We start from the raw sequence: 20967 nt of genomic DNA on the forward strand, positions 1-20967 counted from the left end.
AAAAATTCTGAGCTGAGCACTGTGTCTCATGCCTGTAGTCCCAACACTTTGGGAGGTCAGGGTGGGAAGATTGCTTGAGCCCAGGAGTCTGAGACCAGCCTGGGCAACATAGTGAGACCCCATCCCTATAAAAAGTAGAAAAATTGGCCAGGCGTGGTGGCTCACGCCTGTAATCCCAATACTTTGGGAGGCCAAGGCAGGTGAATTGCTTGCACTCAGGAGTTCAAGACCAGACTGGACAACATGGCAAAACACAATCTGTAAGAAAAATACAAAAAGTTAACCAGGCATGGTAGTCTGCACCTGTAGTCCTAGCTACTTGTGGGACTGAGGCAGGAGGATCACCTGAGCCCTGGAGTTTGTGGTTGCAATGAGCTATAATCGCACTACTCCACTCAGCGTGGGTGACAAAGTGAGACCCTGTCTCAAAAAAAAAAAAATTACCCGGGCATGGTAGCACATGCCTATAGTCTCAGCTACTTGGGAGGCTAAGGTGAGAGGATCACTTGCTCCCAGGAGGTTGAGGCTGCAGTAAGCTGTGATCATACAACTACACCACTCCAGCCTGGGTGACAGGAAGACACTGTCTCAAAAAAAAACAAAAAGTAAAAAAGTAAAGAGAAAATATTGGCATATGGTACATATGAGGGGTAAAAATATGGATATTTGTGTTATTTGTATATTTGAAAAAATAGGTATTTTATGAGTGTCAGGAATTAACTGGATTACTCAGGTAGCAATAGCAGCATGCCCTATGTCTTGAAGGACTGAAATAACCTAACAGGTTTGTTTTCATTGCAGAGCGATTCTGTTCCAGGAGAGTTAAGTTATAGATGTGCTTCATGGGTAGTCAGAAATCATATTATGAAGGCACACGTGTGCCAGTATGGTAAATGTCATGTTCTGTTACTTTCTGTATATGGACATCTTTTTTGAGAAGCTCGTATATGTTGACTACGTTAACGAAGGGCATCTTCAGAATCCTTGTCGTCTTATATAGAGGATTCTGACTTCTTCAGCTCAAATTTCCCTTTCTCTTTAGTGATAGCTAGACTAAAATATTAGAAGAATCCATTCTGTTCTTACTTTCTTCTCAACAGAAACAATTAGTTGCTCAAAAAATTCACATAGAAGAGAATGAGGACAGAGACACAGGACTGGAACAGAGACATAATAAAGAAGACCCAGACTGCATCAAAGCCAAGGTGCCCTTAGGGGACCTGGATCTGTATGATGGCACATACATAACTTTGGAGAGCAAAGACATCAGGTAAAGAAGTTCTCTTTCCAAAAATAAAATTGCTTTTTCAAACATTCCATTCTCAAATCAGTAAGAAATTATTTCTGTAATAAGAGTAAGCTTCAATCACAGACAAGTTTTAGAATTTCAGAGTTCAAAATACATACTTGCAGAATTCTTATAAATTAATTTAAAATATTTAACATTACAGTAGAAAATGGAAGAATTTGGCTGGGCATGGTGCCTCACAGCTGTAATCCCAGTACTTTGCGAAGCCAAGGTGGGAGGATTGCCCACAGCCAGGAGTTTCAGACAGACTAGGCAATATAGTGAGACCCCATCTCTAAAAAAAAAAAAATTTTTTTTTAATTAGCCGGCATGGTAGTGTGCACTTGTAGTTCTAGTTACTCAGGAGGCTAAAGTGAGAGGATCACTTGAGCCCAAGAATTCAAGGTTACAGTGAGCCTTGATGGTGCCACTCTACTCTAGCCCAGTCTTCAGGCTGGGTGACACAGTGAGACCCTGTCTCTTAAAAGAGAGAGAGAGAGGGAGAGAATTGAACAATTTGTAGTTAAAAAAAAAAGATTAACAAAACTACCTGTGGTCAATAAACGTGGAAAACATACTTCTTAGAATTGATCAAATAAATACAAATTAAAACATTTAGATAATTTTCATGTACCAAAATGGAAAGCATATAAAAAAAATAGTAACTGGTAAAAATGTAGAGACTGTCAATGGAAGTGTAAATTGGTTTAACATTTCTAGAAACAATTGAGCAGTTATATTAGTTATTTAAAAGTTCATGATCTTAACATTATGTGACCTATCTACTATTTTCTCTGTAATTCTTGACTTTAATTTGAACTCCCATAATGTTTGGCTCTTTACAGCAGCTATATGAAAAGGTATGAATATTGACTAATAATTAATTGTAAAGTTAAGATGCTATGAGAATATGGGGAAAATTAGACATTTCTTAAAGTATTATTGACTGAGCACAGTGACTTATGCCTGTAATCTGAACACTTTGGGAGGCCAAGATGGGAGGATCACTTGAGGCCAGGAGTTCAGGGCAGCCTGGGCAATATAGTGAGACCTGTCTCTACAAAAAATAATTTAAAAATTAGCTGGGTACAGTGGTGCATGCGTGTTGCCCCAGCTACTTGGAAAGCTGAGGTGAGAGGGTCGCTTGAGACTAGGAGGTCAAGTCTACAGTGAGCTGTGATCATGCCACTGCACAACAGCCTGGGCAACAGAATGAGACTCTTTAAATAAATAAATATTGTTTGTCTCACCTTTTATTCATTCATTGCTTCTTGCTTCTTGATTTTTTTAGTCCTGAAGATTATATAGACACAGAATCTCCTGTCCCTCCAGACCCTGAGCAACCTGATTGTACTAAAATTCTAGAACTTCCATATAGTATACATGCTTTTCAGCACTTGAGAGTAAGTAGAACTTTAGGGTTTTTTGTTTTTGTTTTTGTTTTTGTTTTTGTTTTGCATATTCTTCTTTCAGTTGGTCTCTCACTTATGAAGACGATTTCTATTTCTTCTCTTCTTCCAAACGGCTTTATAATTTTACAGACAGCTCCTATTTCTTGAAATTCCAAAGTATTAGTATTGCAAAATAAATACTACAAGATACTGAATTATTTGTCATCTTTTATATCTTTTGATTATGTCTCTTGAATCTTTTTCTTCTCTTCAGGGTGTACAAGAGAGAGTTAACCTTTCCGCACCTCTGTTACCTAAAGAAGACCCAATCTTCACATATTTATCTAAACGGTTAGGAAGGAGTATAGATGACATAGGTCACCTCATTCATGAAGGCCTACAGAAGGTAAGTCATCAGTCACTTAAAGAGCCAGCAGGCTCTGTGTAAACAGAAGATATTTTTCTCTTGGAAAATACCTACGTAACTTGTTTTTGTCTAGCAGATGATTTAAAATGACACTTACATTGATACAAATTGCATAGTTCCAGTGCTGGGGAGAAATATGGATAGACTAGTCTCCTTTACCAGGAAGAGATGCTGAAAAGTTTTATCTAAACTAATTCATGAAAAATGAAATATAAACTGATAGAAGCAACAGGGTCTATACGCTAGATTATATACATTGTGTATGTACGAAAGTTAATGTTTTAGTGTCTTTAATATATCTATACACAATACATATATTATTACTGTTTTCTGAAACAGAAAAAGAATCACCACCAGCAACAAAATCTTCTGTAACTTTCTTTTAAGGGAACATCTACTTTAAAAAAATGAAGTAGGGAATTATGTAACAGGACCCAAGAATTTAAATGTGTCATTCAGGATTAACGTGGGCATTTAGAAAATGTTTTTGCTCTTCTTTGCACCTAAGGAGTATCATAAAATACAGGTTAGTTTCTAAGCAGTATTAATTATAGTTGTATAAAATGAGATATGTAATTGCCCCCTTTGTATACAGTTTATTCAAATACATTGCTCTGTACATTGAGGAATTTAAAAGTAAGAAACTTGACTTTCAAATGCTTTATATGATTATTGTTGTAGCTGTGTTACCATCTTCATCTTATTTTTCTGAAGGTAATGTAAAACTTTTGCATTCCCAGAACTTGATGAGTAATAAGAGAAAACTGGCCAAGGATTTTACAGTATTCTTCAGAGAATGGTTAGTTGAGAGTAGACCATAGTGGTAAGTGTTCTATAGAAAGTTAAAATAGAAAGTAATTGGGTGGCTACTTTAGATCTGGCAGTTGGTGTTATTCTCTCTGGAAAGGTGAAATTTAAGCTGACACCTGAATGATAAGAAGAAACCAGAATTCAAAGGTCATGGAAGAACATTCTAGGCCACGGCAAAGGCTCTGAATCCTGAATGAGGTTAGGTGATTTTATTCATCTGCTCGGGTTTCCATAACAAAGTACTAATTTGGACAGTTTCTGCTCAAAACACTCCTGACACTAAATGTATGGAGTTTTTTCTCACGCTACTAATTCTCCAGTTCTCCCGACACCAACTAAATGTCCTGCAACTCAATACAATCTTACACTAACTAACTAGAGTTAGCACAGAACCCACAGGTCAAGGACTCAGTCCCACAAGGCTACCTGCACTTTAGATGCCAGTCGGACATCAAGGCCACCCAGCAGATCAGCTATAAAGTCAGAGTATTCCCACAGTTGCCTCCTCAAGTTAGAACAGCTCACAGAAGTCAGGACAGCACTTTAGTTACTATTACTGGTTTACTATAAAAAATGCAACTCAGGAACAGCCCAAGGCATAAGCCAGGGAGTAGCGAGGAGGGGTGCTCAGAGCTTCCACGTCCTCTTCGGAACACCACCCTACTGGAATCTCAATGTGTTCACCAGCCCAGAAGCTCTCAAAACTCTGTTGTTTAAGGGTTTCAATGAAGGTTTCACTACGTAAACATGATTGGCTAAAGTACTGGCCGTGAGTGATTAACTCAGTCTCTATCCTCTCTCCCCTCCCTGAAGGACGTGGAGAGGATGGGATTCTGAACGATCTAACCCTCTAATCATGCCTTGGTTTTTCTGGGACCAGCATCTGTCCTGAAGCTATCTGGGGGCCACCTGCCTCCAGTCATCCCATTGGCATATGAAAACCACCCATCACTTGTGTGGTTCTTCACATTTTAGATTTGTATGTCAGGAACTGGGGACCAAGAGCAAATATGTTTGTTCATACCACATACTGGTTAGCTTAATAGAAATGTATCTCTCATAGCCTGGAGACTGGGAAGTCTAAGATCAAGATGCCAGTGATTTGGTTCCTGGTGAGAGCTCTCTTCCTGCCTTGCATATGGCTGCCTTCTCTGTATCCTCACATGGCCTCCTCTGTGTGCATGCTTGAAGACAGAGAGAGAAATCTGTCTCTTCTGCTGCTTATAAGGACACTAGCCCTATCAAATTTGAGCCCCAATCCTTATGACCTCATTTAGCCTTTATCCATTCCTCACAGGCTTGATAACACTTGAACATATGAACTTCGAGGAGGCATAGATAGACATTCAGTCCATAACAGATGGCATGCAGCCAAATTCAGGCCATTATTGCTGGAGCCTGGTCAGCAAGAGGAAGGATGATAGGGAGTGAAGCCAGATAAGTAGGCCAGTGCCAGATTATGTAGGAGTCTGAAAGCCAAGGTAAAGACTTCGGATTTTATTACAGGTGTGCTAAGAAGTTGGAGCAGAGGAGCAATGTATTGCAAGTAATACTTTAAAAGATCACTCCGACTACTATATGAAGAAGTTAATTGAAGGGGCCACAACTGGAAATAGCCCTGTTAGAAGGCTGTTGCAGTAGTTCAAGAGAGATGAAAGTGGTTTGGACTAGCAGTTGTTAGTGGTGGAAATGAGAGGACTTGAACTATTGAGGAGATATTTAGGAGTTTAGAAGCTGATGAGTTAGATGTGGGGATTGTAGGCAAAATAGGAATCAAGGAAAACTCTTAAATTTTTTATTTGAACTTTAAGGAGGGGAGGGTTGGGGTTGGAGAAGAGAAAATAAGAGTTCTTTTGGGGTCATGTTAAATTTGAAATAGCTATATGAGTTTGGAATTTCAGTGAAAGTTGGAGTTGGGCACATAGAAAATAATTATTGCATTATGAGTATCTGAAGCCATGGAACTGGAAAGTCATCTGAGGAAGAGTGAAGTTTGAGAAGAAGCCAGTCCCAAGTCCTGGCGGCCTCCCACATGTAGTTATCAAGCAGAGGGGGAAAGCCAGCAAAAAAAGACCAGAAAGGGTATCCTACAGAATGTGGTGTCCTAAAGCCAATGGAAGAAAGTGTTCGAAGGAAAGAGGGAGTAATTCACAGTAACATTAGAACATTTATAGATCTGGGGGAGATTTTATGAGAACTACAGAAGGGTATTTCTTTAAATATATATTTTTATCTCACCTCTAGTATGCTGTGATATATATTTAATGTATCATGATCTTTTCAGTAGTTCATGTAAAACTTTTAATTGAACTTTCTGTCCCAGTTTACACTATAACATGAAAATAAAAGACGCAAATCAAAATCAAAGCATTTGTTGATTTGAGAAATAATTTTCTCAAAAGGCTATCAAAAAGAAAACTGAAACCTTCGTCACAAGTCAGTTGTGAAGTATGTCCTTTAACCCATTTCAAATCGCAGAAGTTCATAGTTGATCTGCTCATAGTGTTAAAACCTTTAATTGCATCACTCAAAAATCACGTACTTTTCTTGAATATAGAATACTTATGGATTAATAATTCAGATTGTACTTACTGTAATCTTAAAAACTACATTTTACTAAATTTAAGCTATTTTTAACTACATTAAAATAACTATTTTAAAAGTAATTGGTCCTTGTAAAAGATTCAGACTATAAAAATCTATTAAAGAAAGTGAAAATAATAATTTCAAAACTGGTTTGTAATATATTCTTTGGGAGTTTTATTTTTATATATGTTTATAGTTAAAACTTAATTATTCCCCATAGTATACATTTTTAATAGTAGAATTGTGGGAGTCAAAGGGTAAATGTAAAATACATTAATATGTATGTTAATATGCATTACATTTTTAAAGCTTTTTACATACATGTCAAATTGTCCCCCTGAACTGCTGTAGTAGCTTAACATTATCTATAGTTTAAAATCTAAAGTTAATATTCAGTAAGTATTGGCATTCTTTTAGTCTTTGCCACTTTGTAAAACGAAAACTTTTATCTTTTAAATTTCTATTTCTTTGTGAAGTTATACATTTTACATACTTCTTAGCTGTTTCATTATTTGAATTGTCTGTTCATGTTTTTTGCCCTTTTTCCTCTTTTTCCGTCTTTATATTAGAGCAAGTCTGTTTAAGTTTGTGGCTTCACTCAGATATTACATAAATAGAAAAATATTTTAAATGTTAATTTCAGAAATTTCATATTAAAGCTATTTCTAAGTAGATTATGTCTTCTGACTTAACTTCTGAATAGAACCCACCCAACAAGTTGTGGTCAGTTGGTGGGATTTTCAGTTTTATTTCCCTCTTGGAGTAAGCTGGAGTTGGATGGTCTTTATATGAAGATCACACCCTAATATGCATTCTCAGCTGATGATTAGAATGCTCTTAGTTTCTTTGCACTGTGTCCTCTTCCTTATCATTGCTATCATTAGTCTTGCTCTTCTTCATCTTGAATTTTGGAAGAGCCAGAATATTAAAGGTGCTCTTTTTGAGCATTCTAAATTGAATTGTCTTGAGTCGTGTTTGTAATTTTACTTTTTTAATATCTAGAACTCTTCCTCATGGGTACTGTACAACATGGCGTCATTTTACTGGAGAATTAAGAATGAGCCGTATCAGGTAGTGGAGTGTGCCATGCGAGCACTTCACTTCTCTTCCAGGTAAGATTCCTCCTCTTCTGGACCTGATTTTCCTGGTTTTCCACATTCCTCAGGACTGTTAAAGGAACAATACATAAGAAAACAATTAGAAGCAGCATTGCATTTTATACTTTTCTCCATCCCTATTCAAAGAAATTGGTCCCATCACCAAAAAAAAAAGAAAAATCACAGATGTCAAAACGTTCAAAGTGATAATTGTGTAATATACTTTCCATTTCCATTAAGGAAAAAAATGTGTTATGTGGATGCCCTGTGATTCACGTGAGACTTGAATGGAATTATCATAAACTAAATTTAACTTTTCTTAAAGCAAATATAAGCCCTAAATTATAAATCATATAGTATCTGCCCGACCTTTTTTGTGTGACAAAATTTGTAGCTATTAGGTTAAAAACCATCGATAATGTAAAAACGAAACACTTTGATTATCTGTTTTTGCCACCAATATGTTATTTTCCTAAGCACAAGTAACTTTGAATGTCATATTTCCTTGTCAAGTAGTTCTTCATAATCATGGAATATGTGCTGCTTTCCTTAGGCACAATAAAGACATTGCCCTGGTCAATCTGGCAAATGTTCTGCACAGAGCACACTTCTCTGCAGATGCTGCTGTTGTGGTCCATGCAGCTCTGGATGACAGTGACTTCTTCACCAGCTATTATACTTTGGGGAATATATATGCAGTAAGTACTACTTTTTGTTTCATGAGTCACACTAGTTACCACTTTCTTTTTTTTTCTCTCCCCCCTCAATAGAATGTTACTTTTTTTCGTTCCTCTTTTGGTGTGAACAACAGAAATGAAAGTAGGAGGAAGAAAAATTCTCAGCACAGTAATGTAATTGTTCTAGCCTCTTGCCCAAAAAAAAAGAATAATTAAATTGGAATTTTGAACTTTTACAGAATATACCTTTTAAGGTTAGCAATATCTTCCAGTGAAACCATCCTATAGTTTATCTTAATATTTTAGAGATGTGGTCACTCATCAAAATAATGGTCATTGTAGAGTAAGATACAGGTGTGATCTCATAAATCATTAGAGATTTGGACAGATGCAACCAGGCCATGGCTAACATTTCTTCCCCTTGGGAATATGTGTATATATGTGTTCTTGTTTTTGTCTCTTCAGATGCTTGGGGAATATAACCACTCAGTGCTGTGTTATGACCACGCTTTGCAGGCCAAACCTGGGTTTGAGCAAGCTATAAAGAGGAAGCATGCTGTTCTATGTCAGCAAAAGCTGGAGCAGAAATTGGAGGCTCAACATAGGTAATTAAGAGGAAAAATTTCACTCAGGCACTAGCACTATAGAATCTTAGGTTAAATCTGTATAGGGGATATCAATGTTCATTTGGTAATTGGAATTAAGAAAGAAACCTTCACTACTGCAAGTCCTATCCATTTCCTCCAAGTCCTGGTGGTTGTGTAGAGGAATATCATTTTTGGTCTGTTTAGGTTTGTTTGTTTGAGACAGTCTCACTCTTGTTGCCCAGGCTGGAGTGCAATGGCACGATCTCAGCTCACATAACCTCTGCCTCCCAGGTTCAAGCCAATTCTCCTGCCTCAGCCTCCTGAGTAGCTTGGATTACAGGCAAGCACTACCACGCCCGGCTAATTTTGTATTTTTAGTAGAGACGGGGTTTCTCCATGTTGATCAGGCTGGTCTCGAACTCCTGAACTCAGGCGATCTGCCCACCTCAGCCTCCCAAAGTGCTGGGATTACAGGCATGAGCCACCACGCCCGGCCTGAGGAATATCTTTAATTGTATGGATTCCTGCAACTAGAGAATATTTGTAGTAAAAGCTGTCATTTAAATCTTTACAGTTTTGATCATTGATTACTTTTATGAAGTCAGATGGGGATAGGGAGACTGGAATACTTGCAACTTTGTTGACTACATTTTTATTTCCATGGAATATACTAAGTTTCAATAAAATCACTTAAAATAGTTGATCTTTCTCTTCTTGGAGAGGTGGTGACTCCTAGGGTTGGCCTAGTGTTAAGGTAGTTAAATGACATTGATAGACATTATTTGACCCAAATTTTAATCATAATTATGTGTTAGGTTTTACAGTAATGGAATTCTATTGTATTTGATCCTTGAGGTATAATAAATTAAAAATCATTTCCTTTCATCAATAGGGCTAGTTAAGAAACTTCATGTTAACTCAGAAGTGAATTCTTTATATGTCAGAATTAGCTGTAATATTTGAGTTTACTTTGGTTATTAAGGAATTAAACAGAGATTTAGACCTCATTAGATTTTGTATTTGCTTATTTTCCAATCTGTTTAAAGCATCCTGTGGCAGGAAGTAAAAAGGGTGACAGCTTGCTTATTTATAACTGGTTTCTGTTATACCTGGCTGAGCTTTTTCCAGTATCTCTTACACCATCTGTATAGCTCCTAAAATCTCTATGTGTTACAGTGTGTCATAGGCAGTAAGGGTTTTGTGATTAAATATAATCAGGCAGCTGATTTACTGAAATCAGGTGGTGAACCATATTCCTTTCTAAGCATAATTTCTGTGGTCTTCCTGGCCCGTAACCAGTAAGCTGAAGTATGAAAGCAAAGTACCTTGGCCCCTAACTCTTAACTTTGTTTTTAAGCAGATTCAAGGGAAAAACTGACAAGGAAGAAAGGATTCTAGAAAGACTTTGAATGTTGGTGGTACTAATGCAGATTTTGTAGAGAGAAACAGAGTTGTTAAATATGTAAACTTGTATATTGTCATGTATTTTTTATGACACCTGAAAAATGCAACATACCATTTGATGTCAGGATAGTGATATTCCTAGGTGTCATGGTTGATGCCTGTAATCCCAGTTATTCTGGAGACTGAGGCAGGAATCCTCTGGTGGAGAGGAGGAATCACTTGAGGCCAGGAGTTCAAATCTAGCCTGAGTAACATAGCAAGACCTAGTTTCTAAAAATAAATTAGCCAGGCATGGTGGTATGTGCCTGTAGTTCCAGCTACTATTCAGGAGGCTGAGGCAAGAGAACTCTTTGTGCCCAGGAGTTGTGCCCCAGAGTTGAGCCCAGGAGTACAAGGCTGCAGTGAGCTACAATCAGGCCTCTGGATCCAGCCCTGACAGTAGAGTGAGACCCCATTTCTTTAAAAAAAAAGAAAAAAAAAAGTTTGGGAAGAACTTCACATTTATCTTTTTACCCTGTTATTCTTGAACTGGTGGTACAGGGTTGTACTGTATGTTAAATAAAAGGAAAAACACAGTAATTGTTGCTGAGAACCAGAAAAAAAGGTATGTGTTTAAGTGGGTTTAAAATTTTATAACTTTATAGCTCTAACTTTTTCCTGGTATTAAAACATGTTAAGATCTCTCCAGCGAACACTGAATGAGTTAAAGGAATATCAAAAGCAGCATGACCACTACCTGAGACAGCAGGAAATCCTAGAAAAACATAAATTGATTCAGGAGGAGCAAATCTTAAGAAATATCATTCATGAGACTCAGATGGCAAAAGAGGCACAATTAGGTAAGTAGTGACTCCAGGTAATTGAAGACAAGTTAGGAAATTCACTTCTAGCATGCTTTACTATCATAACTTTCTTATAGCCTTAAAGAAGTATGAAGTAGTGTTTATAACTTCCCTACATCTTGAAATCATGATTCATCACTGTTGGTATACCAAGAGGCCTGGGGAGCTGGTTTGGTCACCCTTGCATTTTTCAGATTTACATTTTGAAATAAAAAATAAGTCTAGTCAATTCTAGAAGTCTTAACAGTTAGTTGCCTTTTGTGTTCAACATCAGTTTGGTTTTTTTTCCCAACCTTAATATGCATATCAGTCTCCTGGAGATATTGTTAAAATGCAGATTATGATTCAGTAGGTCTGAAGTGAGGCCTGAGAGTCTGCCTTCCTAATAAGCTCCCAGGTGATGCCTGTTACCACAGTTCTAAAAGCGGTACCATGGGTAACAAGGCCTTACACTAAGTGAATACAAGCCAGACCCACCCTAGAACAACCTACCTGTACTCCTTTTTTTCTTGCTGTCTTAAAAACAGTATTTTAGGAGTAAAATTTTAGACTGGAATTCTTTTTCTTTTTCTTTTCTTTTTTTTTTTTTTTTTTTTTTTTTTTTTTTTTTTTTTTTTTTTTTTTTGAGACAGAGTCTTGCTCTGTCGCCAGGTACCAGGCTGGAGTGCAGTGGCGCGATCTCGGCTCACTGCAGCCTCCGCCTCCCGAGTTCAAGCAATTCTCCTGCCTCAGCCTCCCAAGTAGCTGGGACTACAGGCGCACATAACCACACCCAGCTAATTTTTTTGTATTTTTAGTAGAGACGGGGTTTCACCATGTTAGCCAGGATGGTCTCAATCTCTTGACCTTGTGATCTGCCTGCCTTGGCCTCCCAAAGTGCTGGGATTACAGGCATGAGCCACTGCACCCGGTAAACTGGAATTCTTGACCTGTGTCCAATGGATTAGTTTCAGAGGGTTATAAAATCCTCTCCAAAATTATATGTAGAATTGTGTATGTGTCCAATTTTATTTTTCTGGGAAGAGGGTATATAGCTTTTATTAAAATCTCTTAAGCATCTGTGATCCAAAAAATAGAACCACTGGTTTATAGGAACTTGGGTTGGCATGAGAGTAATGCTTTGGTTATATCTAGAATGTTTTGTTTCTGATTGCAAGGGAGCAGATCTGACAACTCAACAGCAGAGAAAATAGAATCTCTTAATTTTATCCTTCTCCCTTAAGAAATAAGTTGGTCAAGAAAGCCTTTAAACCATTGACCCTTAGCTGTGACCATTTATAGTTCATTTTGCAATTCCCTTAAGAAGTTTTCTTTGCTAATTTGAGTGTAAAGAGTATGCTCAATCCTCAGGATTATGTACTGCCCATTCTGCTGAAATGCAACCAGAGAAACAAAGTTATGAAGTATATAAAGCAAATTCTGTCCAGAAAGATGGCCAGAGTCTCTTAAAACTATATAATCAATGGATTTTATAATCATAGAGCATAATTGCTGAAAGATATCTCAGTAATCATCTAGTGTAATTCCTTTTTTTAATAGTCAGAAAACCCGGGACTTCTTAGAATGATTTAATTCGATTAACCATTAACGAGTATTTCTCTGTATAAGTACATCCTATATAAGTGGTCTGCTAGTCTCTGAGGGATACAGAGTTGATACTAAATGACTTAGTCTAAGAAAATCACATTTATTGTTGACCTTGCTCATCATTTGTATAATTTCCTTTCTTATTTTCCAGGAAATCATCAGATATGCCGACTGGTCAACCAGCAGCATAGTTTACATTGCCAGTGGGACCAGCCTGTACGCTATCATCGTGGAGATATCTTTGAAAATGTGGACTATGTTCAGGTCATTTTCTTGGTCCAATCTAGTTCTTACAAACTTTTGCTTTATAAAATTTTTTTAAAACTTTGTGTTTCCCCTTAATTTTTTTATATTTGACCACTAAAATTTGTGATTGTCATTTAGAGCTTTAAGATTTTGAGGTTGGGCACAGTGGCTCACGCCTGTATTCCCAGCACTTAGGGCGGTGAGCCAGAAGGATTGCTTGAGCCCAGGATTTCAAGACCAACCTGAATAACTTGGTGAAACCCCATTCTACAAAAACATACGTAAATTGGCAGGCATGGTGGCATGCACCTGTAGTCCCAGCTGCTCAGGAGGCTGAGGTGGGAGAATCACCTGAGCTCTGAAGGTCAAGGCTGCAGTGAGCCCAGATCATGCCATTTGCACTTCAGTCTGGGCAACAGAGCAAGACTGTGTCTCCAAAAAAATAGAGATTTTGAGTATCTGTTATGTTTATGAATTCAGATTTTATAGGGAGTACTCAGTAACTCCATGAATGCTTTCTGTTTCTCAAAGTACCATCTACATATTTATATGCATATGCATTTGATTCTTTTCTCCTTTACCTTGAGAGCTAGAATTGTTATTGTTGAACTCAAACTTTCATCTCCCCACTTTACCTATTAGAGTAAGACGTATTTAAAATTTGAGGGTGACCATGCTATTTGTTTCCTGAAGTAATCAGTCCAATTATCTTGCCTCAACCAATAACAAAATACTCATTATCAACAGAAAATCTTTATTAAGCACACTGCTAGATGTGTGCTTTCTCTCACTTTCTATCTCTATATACATATATGTACACACACATATACATATATACAATCCTAATCTATATAGTTGGGAAGAAATAACAAATATGATACCAAATAGTATATAATTATTATTGAATAAGTGGTACAGACAGCAAGTACAACCAGAATTCTGAGTATCAAAAAAAAAAAAAAAAAAAAAAATACAAAGACTGAAACTTTTTGAGCACTGACATGGTGCTCAAAAGAAATTGGATTTCACATTTTTTTATTGGGATGCTCATCAGGTAAGTGTAATAAAATATACCAAAATCCAAAAAAATCTCAAATCTGAAACACTCTTGGTCAAGCATTTCAGATAACTGATACTAAACCTGTGTTAGAAATAAAACAACATTTATCCTATCTTAAAGAAAACTCATCATGTCCCTAATTGTAGATGTAGAAATTTCCAGCAGTAACTAATTAACATAACTAAGGAGAGCAGCCACAGGAGGACAAACCACAAAAAAACCTAGAACTCTTTTATCTGGAAAAAATCTAGACTGCATTGGAAAAATAAGAGACAAAAATTAAGAAGCCATTTAAAAGGGGAAATAGTGATAGGGACCAGAAGTTTCCTATGAGTATTGTAAACCAGCTCCCAGCAATATCTCATGTTTGTTTTTCAAGGGAAAGAATAAAGGAAAACCAGATTCACACCCTCTGGGATTATAGCTCCCTGTCTTAAAACCAAGCATTTTAAAGGGAAAAATAGGGATGTTTAGAAATGAAATAGATTGAAACCCAGTGTACCTTTTGGACTTTTTGTTGGTTTCAGGATAGACCATTTCAAAGAGTGTAGCTTCCAATAGTCTATATTCATAAAATTGTATCACCACTATATAGTGAAAGACTCCATTCCTAGTCATAAAGACCTAGAGCTACAAATTCATCATATTCATTCCTTTTACTTATGTCTTTCCTACCCCATCCCATCCCCAGTCCCATTCTCATTATCTGGCAAGGTTTCAGAAACACACAAGCACCTTGTAAGTATATCCAACATTGTTCCACCTTGCTTTGAAGAAAGGCTGTATATGTTTGTGTTCTCTCATCTTCTAGGTTACCCTTTCACCCCTATAACTTTTCTTTGTAATTGATTGCAGAATAGTCTATAATCCTTAAGTGATAGTTATAGCACCCTTAAGAACACTTTATTAAGTTCCCTCGCATCTACCCACACACAGCACGCTAATTTTAGTGTGGTGAGCATTTTAGTGTAGGAAGAAAAGGGGAATAATGAACGAAATTTCCAAATTAGCTAATTATTAACCTAAAGAGACTAAATCATAAAAATGAAGCTAAGGAACAGGAAAACGACCTATGCCATTTTTCTCAAACTCCAGTGGCAAAGTTATTGAAAGTTACTAACTGTGCATTATCCATGAAAAAATATAGTTGGGGCATAGCTCTTAAAATTAAAAGATCCAGTTGCTTTATTACTGAGCTACTTTCTGATTTTCTACTAATTTTGAGTATTTACTTGCTTTTTTTGGTGTGAGTTAAATTATAGTCACAACTCCTTTTCCACTTTCAATTTGATTGAACTTTTTGTTTCGTTTTCTAGTTTGGTGAGGATTCATCAACCTCCAGTATGATGTCTGTGAACTTTGATGTTCAATCAAATCAGAGTGATATCAATGATTCTGTCAAGTCTTCTCCCGTAGCCCATTCTATTCTCTGGATTTGGGGCAGGGACTCTGATGCATATAGGGTAAGTTAATAGACGATGATGAAGGAGTTTTCTCAAACTGGCAAGATCCATTAAAGCAGTGGCCCTCAACCTCACTGATTAATGCGACCTCAATGACTGTTGAGATTAGTTCAGCAAATGTTTATTGCATTTCTATTAGATGGAAGCCATTCTGCTAGGTAGTGAATGAGTAAGACGCAGTCTCTGCTTGAGTTTTTCCCAATCAAATAGAGTAGATAGACACACTGACTTCAGTTCAAAGCTTTATGCTGGGTATTATTACCAACCTTAACAAGTTTTTAAACTTTACCCAAGTATATGTTTTTTATACTTCACTTACTTAATCGGCGTTCTTTTATTGAGCTCCCACCTGTGTGCCAGACTAATACTAGCAGTATAATAGATAAGTCCCTTGCTCTTCTGGAGCCTACATTCTAGTAGGAGATACAGACAATAAAGAAGTTAGTACATGTGCATTTCTAGACTAGCTAAGAAAGAATGGTAGGTTTGCTGAGGCAAATACCAAGGTAGGGGGAAAGAGGCTATGTATTTTTTATTCACCCTTAAATTTTCAGAATTTAATCAAGGGTATAACAGAATTAAATGGCCATTTGGATTTAATTATATGTAATATAAATCCCCTAAAGTTTGATAGCTTCAAGATTCAAGTTTAATAAACCTCTGGTACATCTTATTTATATTTAGAGAAAATGAACATTTTATAAATCATAAACCAATTGTTAAACTTTGGCATTGACAGAGACCTTAGTTCAGGGGAAAATAGTGTTCAATGCCAGTTTTTTAAGCTATGTATGCTTTCAGATGCAAGTCAAATAAGCTCCACCTCAAATTAACTTAAACACCAAGAAAATGTGCCTATTATTACAGGAAGTCCAGAGATAGGATAAACTTCAGGTTTGGTTGATTCAGTGGCCCCGTGATGTCATCAGTGACCCATTTCTTCTTTTTCTTTCTTTCTTTTTTTTTCTTCACTCTGCCATCCACAATATTGGTTTCATCCAAAAGCTTGGTTTTTTCCATGGTCATAAGATGACAGCCAGCAGCAACTGGAGCAACATTTTTTTTTGTTCATAAGTAGCATAAGAGCCTAAGACTTGCTGCTCTTTCCCAGAAACCCCAAGCAAGCCTCTTCTTGTGTCTCACTGGGCTTATACCCCACCCAACCCTGAACGAGTCTGTGGTTAAAGCAGGAAGAATTACTGACTTAGGTTAATAATCTGCAGTAGCAGGAGTATTATGGAGTCTACCATAGTCTTAAGATATTATAGTTTTGTTTAATTGTTGTATATTTATATGTTGTATATTTATATGTTGTAAAGGTTTATTTAGCATATTGAGATACTGGATCCAAAGAAATTGATGAGAAATTTTGTTTCTTTATCAGGACAAACAGCATATTCTGTGGCCTAAAAGAGCAGATTGTACAGAAAGCTACCCTAGAGTCCCTGTTGGTGGAGAATTACCAACGTATTTTCTGCCTCCGGAAAACAAAGGACTCAGGCAAGTGCTGATGGATTTGGCAAAGCACCTGATTCTGCATGATTGTCACCTGGCAGTTCTTTGAGATCACCAGCCTTGGACTTGAAAGGTTAAGTCTTTATCTTGAAGTCACCCAAACTTTGAAAATATGAATCTTGTTCCTTTTTCTTGTGCCAGGATCCACGAACTCAGCAGTGATGATTATTCTACAGAAGAAGAGGCCCAAACCCCTGACTGTTCCATAACTGACTTCAGAAAAAGCCACACTCTGTCCTACTTAGTCAAAGAATTAGAGGTTCGCATGGATCTGAAAGCCAAAATGCCAGATGACCATGCACGAAAAGTAAGGCTCACTTAGGCTGGTATTTATTGCCGTCCATTCTGGGTGACTTCAGAAGCCTCTTAAATGGAACAAAAAAATGATAGAAGGTAGTTGTTGAGCTTATATAAAATGGAAGGATAGAGTTAAAGAACTGGTGAAATGATGGCGAAGTCAGTCGTGCTATTAAAGGAGTGCTAGAGAGAGCTCCTCAGGGCTGCTGTACGTAGATCACCTAAGCACTATTCCACTAACTCAGAGCACTTCGAAGATGAGTAGCACAGAACTGTTTTCTAATGGAGTCGGTGTAATGCAGGCCATTGCGACCACTAAAAGTTAGCTTTGCATCCTCCAGGCCTCCAGAAGTTTATATAAATGGAAAGCTTGAAGAATCTTTTTTTCTGGCCTTATCAACCCTACTGTGGCCTTATATGAGGTTACTTAGAATTTGTATTAATTTGATAACCACTTGGAAATATTAGAAGTTCAGTTATGCTCTTTTCCAAAATTCCTTTTAGTTATATATAACTACAAATGTTTTATTGCTATAGATTACCGTATTAGTACCATTTTCCATAGAGGGAAGTGAAAAAAAGTTAACCTTTTTAGCGATCACAGACCATCATAATCACCTTTTTTTTTTTTAAAGTTAATTTCAAAATTAAAAGCAGTTATTACTACTTATATTCAACAGACATTTCCTTAGGCCAAAAACATTATGTGCCAGACATTGTTTTGGGTGCTAGGAATACAAAGATAAACAGACCATGATCTATGCCTTAGAGTTGCCCACAGTTATATAAATGCTACAGTAACATGAAGTAGAATAATTGAAGATCTGGTATTTTCCAAGAAGGAAAGATGGTAGATTTTTATTACATCAGATATTACATATTACATGCTGTTGTCTTCTGAATAATCTCTTTTTGGATTCTAAACACTTAGGCTGACTTTAATGGGATATGGTGGTTACTTTACTGTGTCTGGGTATATATGTCATAACTTTTTAGTTAAACAAACTAGTACATACATGTGAGCAGGTCAACACCTGTTGGTATGTCAATGAATTTATGATATTTATATGATTATAATTTGCTCAAATTAGGTGTTCCTGAGGAGCTCAAGAAAAGACTGCCATCTATAGAAATTCTTTTCAAATGTCTACCCTTTTATTTTCAATTGAGTTAGTCTTCCTTTTGATGTTTCAGATTTTGCTTTCCCGTATTAATAACTATACTGTCCCAGAAGAAGAAATTGGGTCTTTCTTATTTCATGCTATTAATAAGGTGAGTTATTTACTTTGGACATCTGAAACTTAAATGTTTCTTAAGTATAATTAAAAGTTAAAATGCACTTATTAAAAATCTTATTTAGAGCAAGTACTGTACCATTGCACGAACTGAAGTATTTTTGTATTTTTCAGCCGAATGCTCCTGTCTGGCTCATACTCAATGAAGCTGGACTATACTGGAGAGCAGTAGGAAATAGCACTTTTGCTATTGCCTGTCTTCAGAGGGCTTTGAATCTAGCTCCACTTCAGTACCAAGACGTTCCTCTTGTCAACTTGGCCAACCTTTTGATTCACTACGGCCTTCATCTTGATGCCACTAAGCTACTACTTCAAGCTTTGGCCATCAATAGCTCTGAGGTGAGGTTTTATGGGTTTTCATGGCTCTGTATACTATGTAGGGTAACTCAAATTTAGATCACAATTTATATATTTCTGAGGAAAGCATAAAAAATGTCATGTTTTGTTTTTCAGAGTAGAATTTGCATTATTTCAAGAGAGTATCAAAAGCTTTTGTTTTATTTTTATGTACTCTTTAAATTTTAAATGAGTGAAATTTATAATTACACAGTTAAGTTTTTGTTGAAACTTAATTTAAATAAGAATAACATAGCTGTAAAAATATACTTGCACTTTTTTATGTCAGTCTGAAACATCTGGTTTGTATTTTATCCTACTCATCACAGCATGCAAACTGCTTAATATTACACTGTTTTACAACTTTAATTTATAGAACTATTTATACCATTCAACCAGAGGACAGTTCCACGTTGGTTTTGATAACAGTAGGTAGGTACATTGATTTTCATGCCCCGAACCTCCCACATGCAGCTTATGGAGTTACATCACTGCCTTGCAGTTCATGGTTTTGAAGATACAACTTTTGTTTTCATATTTTAACATCTCTGAAATCAGAATGGATGTTATAATTGTTGTCATTTTAGCTTTCATGAAATTCAGTTATAATAAACATACAATTAAATTGATTTTATACCTAATGTCTAAATATTTATAGGTTTCCATTGTTAGATTTAAAGTGTTCTCACAAAACTGTTTTGTTTTCTATGGCTTAATCTTTAACGTTGATTCTCAGACATACAAAGATCTTTTCCTTTGTTGTCTCCTGGATATTTTATAGTTTTGGGTTTGCAGTTAGGTCTATGATTCATTTCAAGTTAAATTTTCTTTGTAGTGTGAGATACGGATCAAAGTTCATATTTACATGGATATCCGGTTATTCAGCTTCGTATCTTGAGAAGACTGTTCTTTTCCTGTTGAATTAGCTGTCACCTTTGCCCTGAACTCCAGACTTACTTATTCAGCAGCTTACTTGACATTTCCAGTTAGATGTCTAAAGGGAACTCGAGAACTAAGGCCAAAACCAAGCTCCTTAACACCTTTCCAAATTTATTCTTTCTAGTCTTCCTCGTTTCAGGAAATAATTAAGCTACCAGTAGCTCAGACCAAAAACTTAGGGGCTTCCGTCATGTGTTTCTCCTATTCTCAGAGAAAATTCAATCCACTAGATAATCTAGTTGATTCTATTTTCAAGATATGCCTCATATTTTCCTACTTATCATTGTCTCCACTGCTGTCCCATCCAAACCACCATTATTTTTGTCTGGATTGTTTTAGAAGCCTCTAAACTGGTTTCTCTGCCATTGTCCCCCATTCTATTCTCATACAGCAAGCAGTGAAATGCTTATAAAAAGTCAAATGTTATTTGTTGGCTCATATCCCTGCAGTGGCTCTCCGTAGAACTCACGGGAAAATACAAGAGTTTGTAATGGAAGGTCCCACATGACCTTGTTACTTTTCTGACCTTATCTCTGTCAAGTCATTCTTCAGCACATTCTATTCTAGCGTCGCTTGCCTCCTTGTAGTTCCTTGAACATAGTAAGCATGCTCCTACCTCAGGGCTTTTGCATTTTCTGTCGTCTCTGCTTGGAGTACTTCATCCCACCAAGATTCTTCATTGCTTCTCCACCTCCTTAAAGTCTTACAAATACTAACTTCTCAGTAAGTCCCTCTCATACAACTCTATTTAAAATGGTGCACCCCCACCCACAGCTAGTACAACCTCTATTTCTTCCCTCTGTATTTTTCTCCATCCCATTTTACTCTGACACCCTCACACTAGACTGTAAGATCTATGAAGGCAGTAGTTATCTTTCTTATTTTCTGCTCTATCCTCCGTGTTCAAAACTATACCTGCAACATAGTTAAACACTCAGTACTTATTTTTCAGATGAAGAAATGAAAAGTTCAGCTTTTTTTCCGAAATGCTAACCAGTTTATCTCAGTGCAAGATATTTTTTTACAGCCATCATTTTGTTAATAGGGGTAATTATAACCATTTGTTTCCTTATGCAAAATACAAAGATGCATTTGAAATCTAAGTATACGATTTAATTTT

At 36.7% G+C, this 20967-nt stretch overlaps 1 protein-coding gene across 2 annotated transcripts in view; it reads left to right on the forward strand.

Moving 5' to 3' along the window:
* The window catches only part of TTC17 (tetratricopeptide repeat domain 17), a 141298-nt gene that overhangs the window by 34667 nt on the left and 85664 nt on the right, over positions 1-20967 (forward strand). For both annotated transcript variants that reach the window (XM_003920009.4, XM_039470799.2), the window contains exons 3-15: positions 1101-1270; positions 2580-2691; positions 2954-3085; positions 7505-7614; positions 8153-8297; positions 8742-8881; positions 10946-11106; positions 12848-12960; positions 15319-15465; positions 16850-16965; positions 17122-17287; positions 18472-18549; positions 18687-18911. In XM_003920009.4, the coding sequence (XP_003920058.1) occupies positions 1101-1270; positions 2580-2691; positions 2954-3085; positions 7505-7614; positions 8153-8297; positions 8742-8881; positions 10946-11106; positions 12848-12960; positions 15319-15465; positions 16850-16965; positions 17122-17287; positions 18472-18549; positions 18687-18911 (1815 nt within the window). The remainder of the gene's footprint in view (positions 1-1100; positions 1271-2579; positions 2692-2953; positions 3086-7504; positions 7615-8152; positions 8298-8741; positions 8882-10945; positions 11107-12847; positions 12961-15318; positions 15466-16849; positions 16966-17121; positions 17288-18471; positions 18550-18686; positions 18912-20967) is intronic.

The sequence above is a fragment of the Saimiri boliviensis genome, chromosome 6 (assembly GCF_048565385.1).
Source record: "Saimiri boliviensis isolate mSaiBol1 chromosome 6, mSaiBol1.pri, whole genome shotgun sequence".
In the NCBI taxonomy this organism is placed as follows: Eukaryota; Metazoa; Chordata; class Mammalia; order Primates; family Cebidae; genus Saimiri; species Saimiri boliviensis.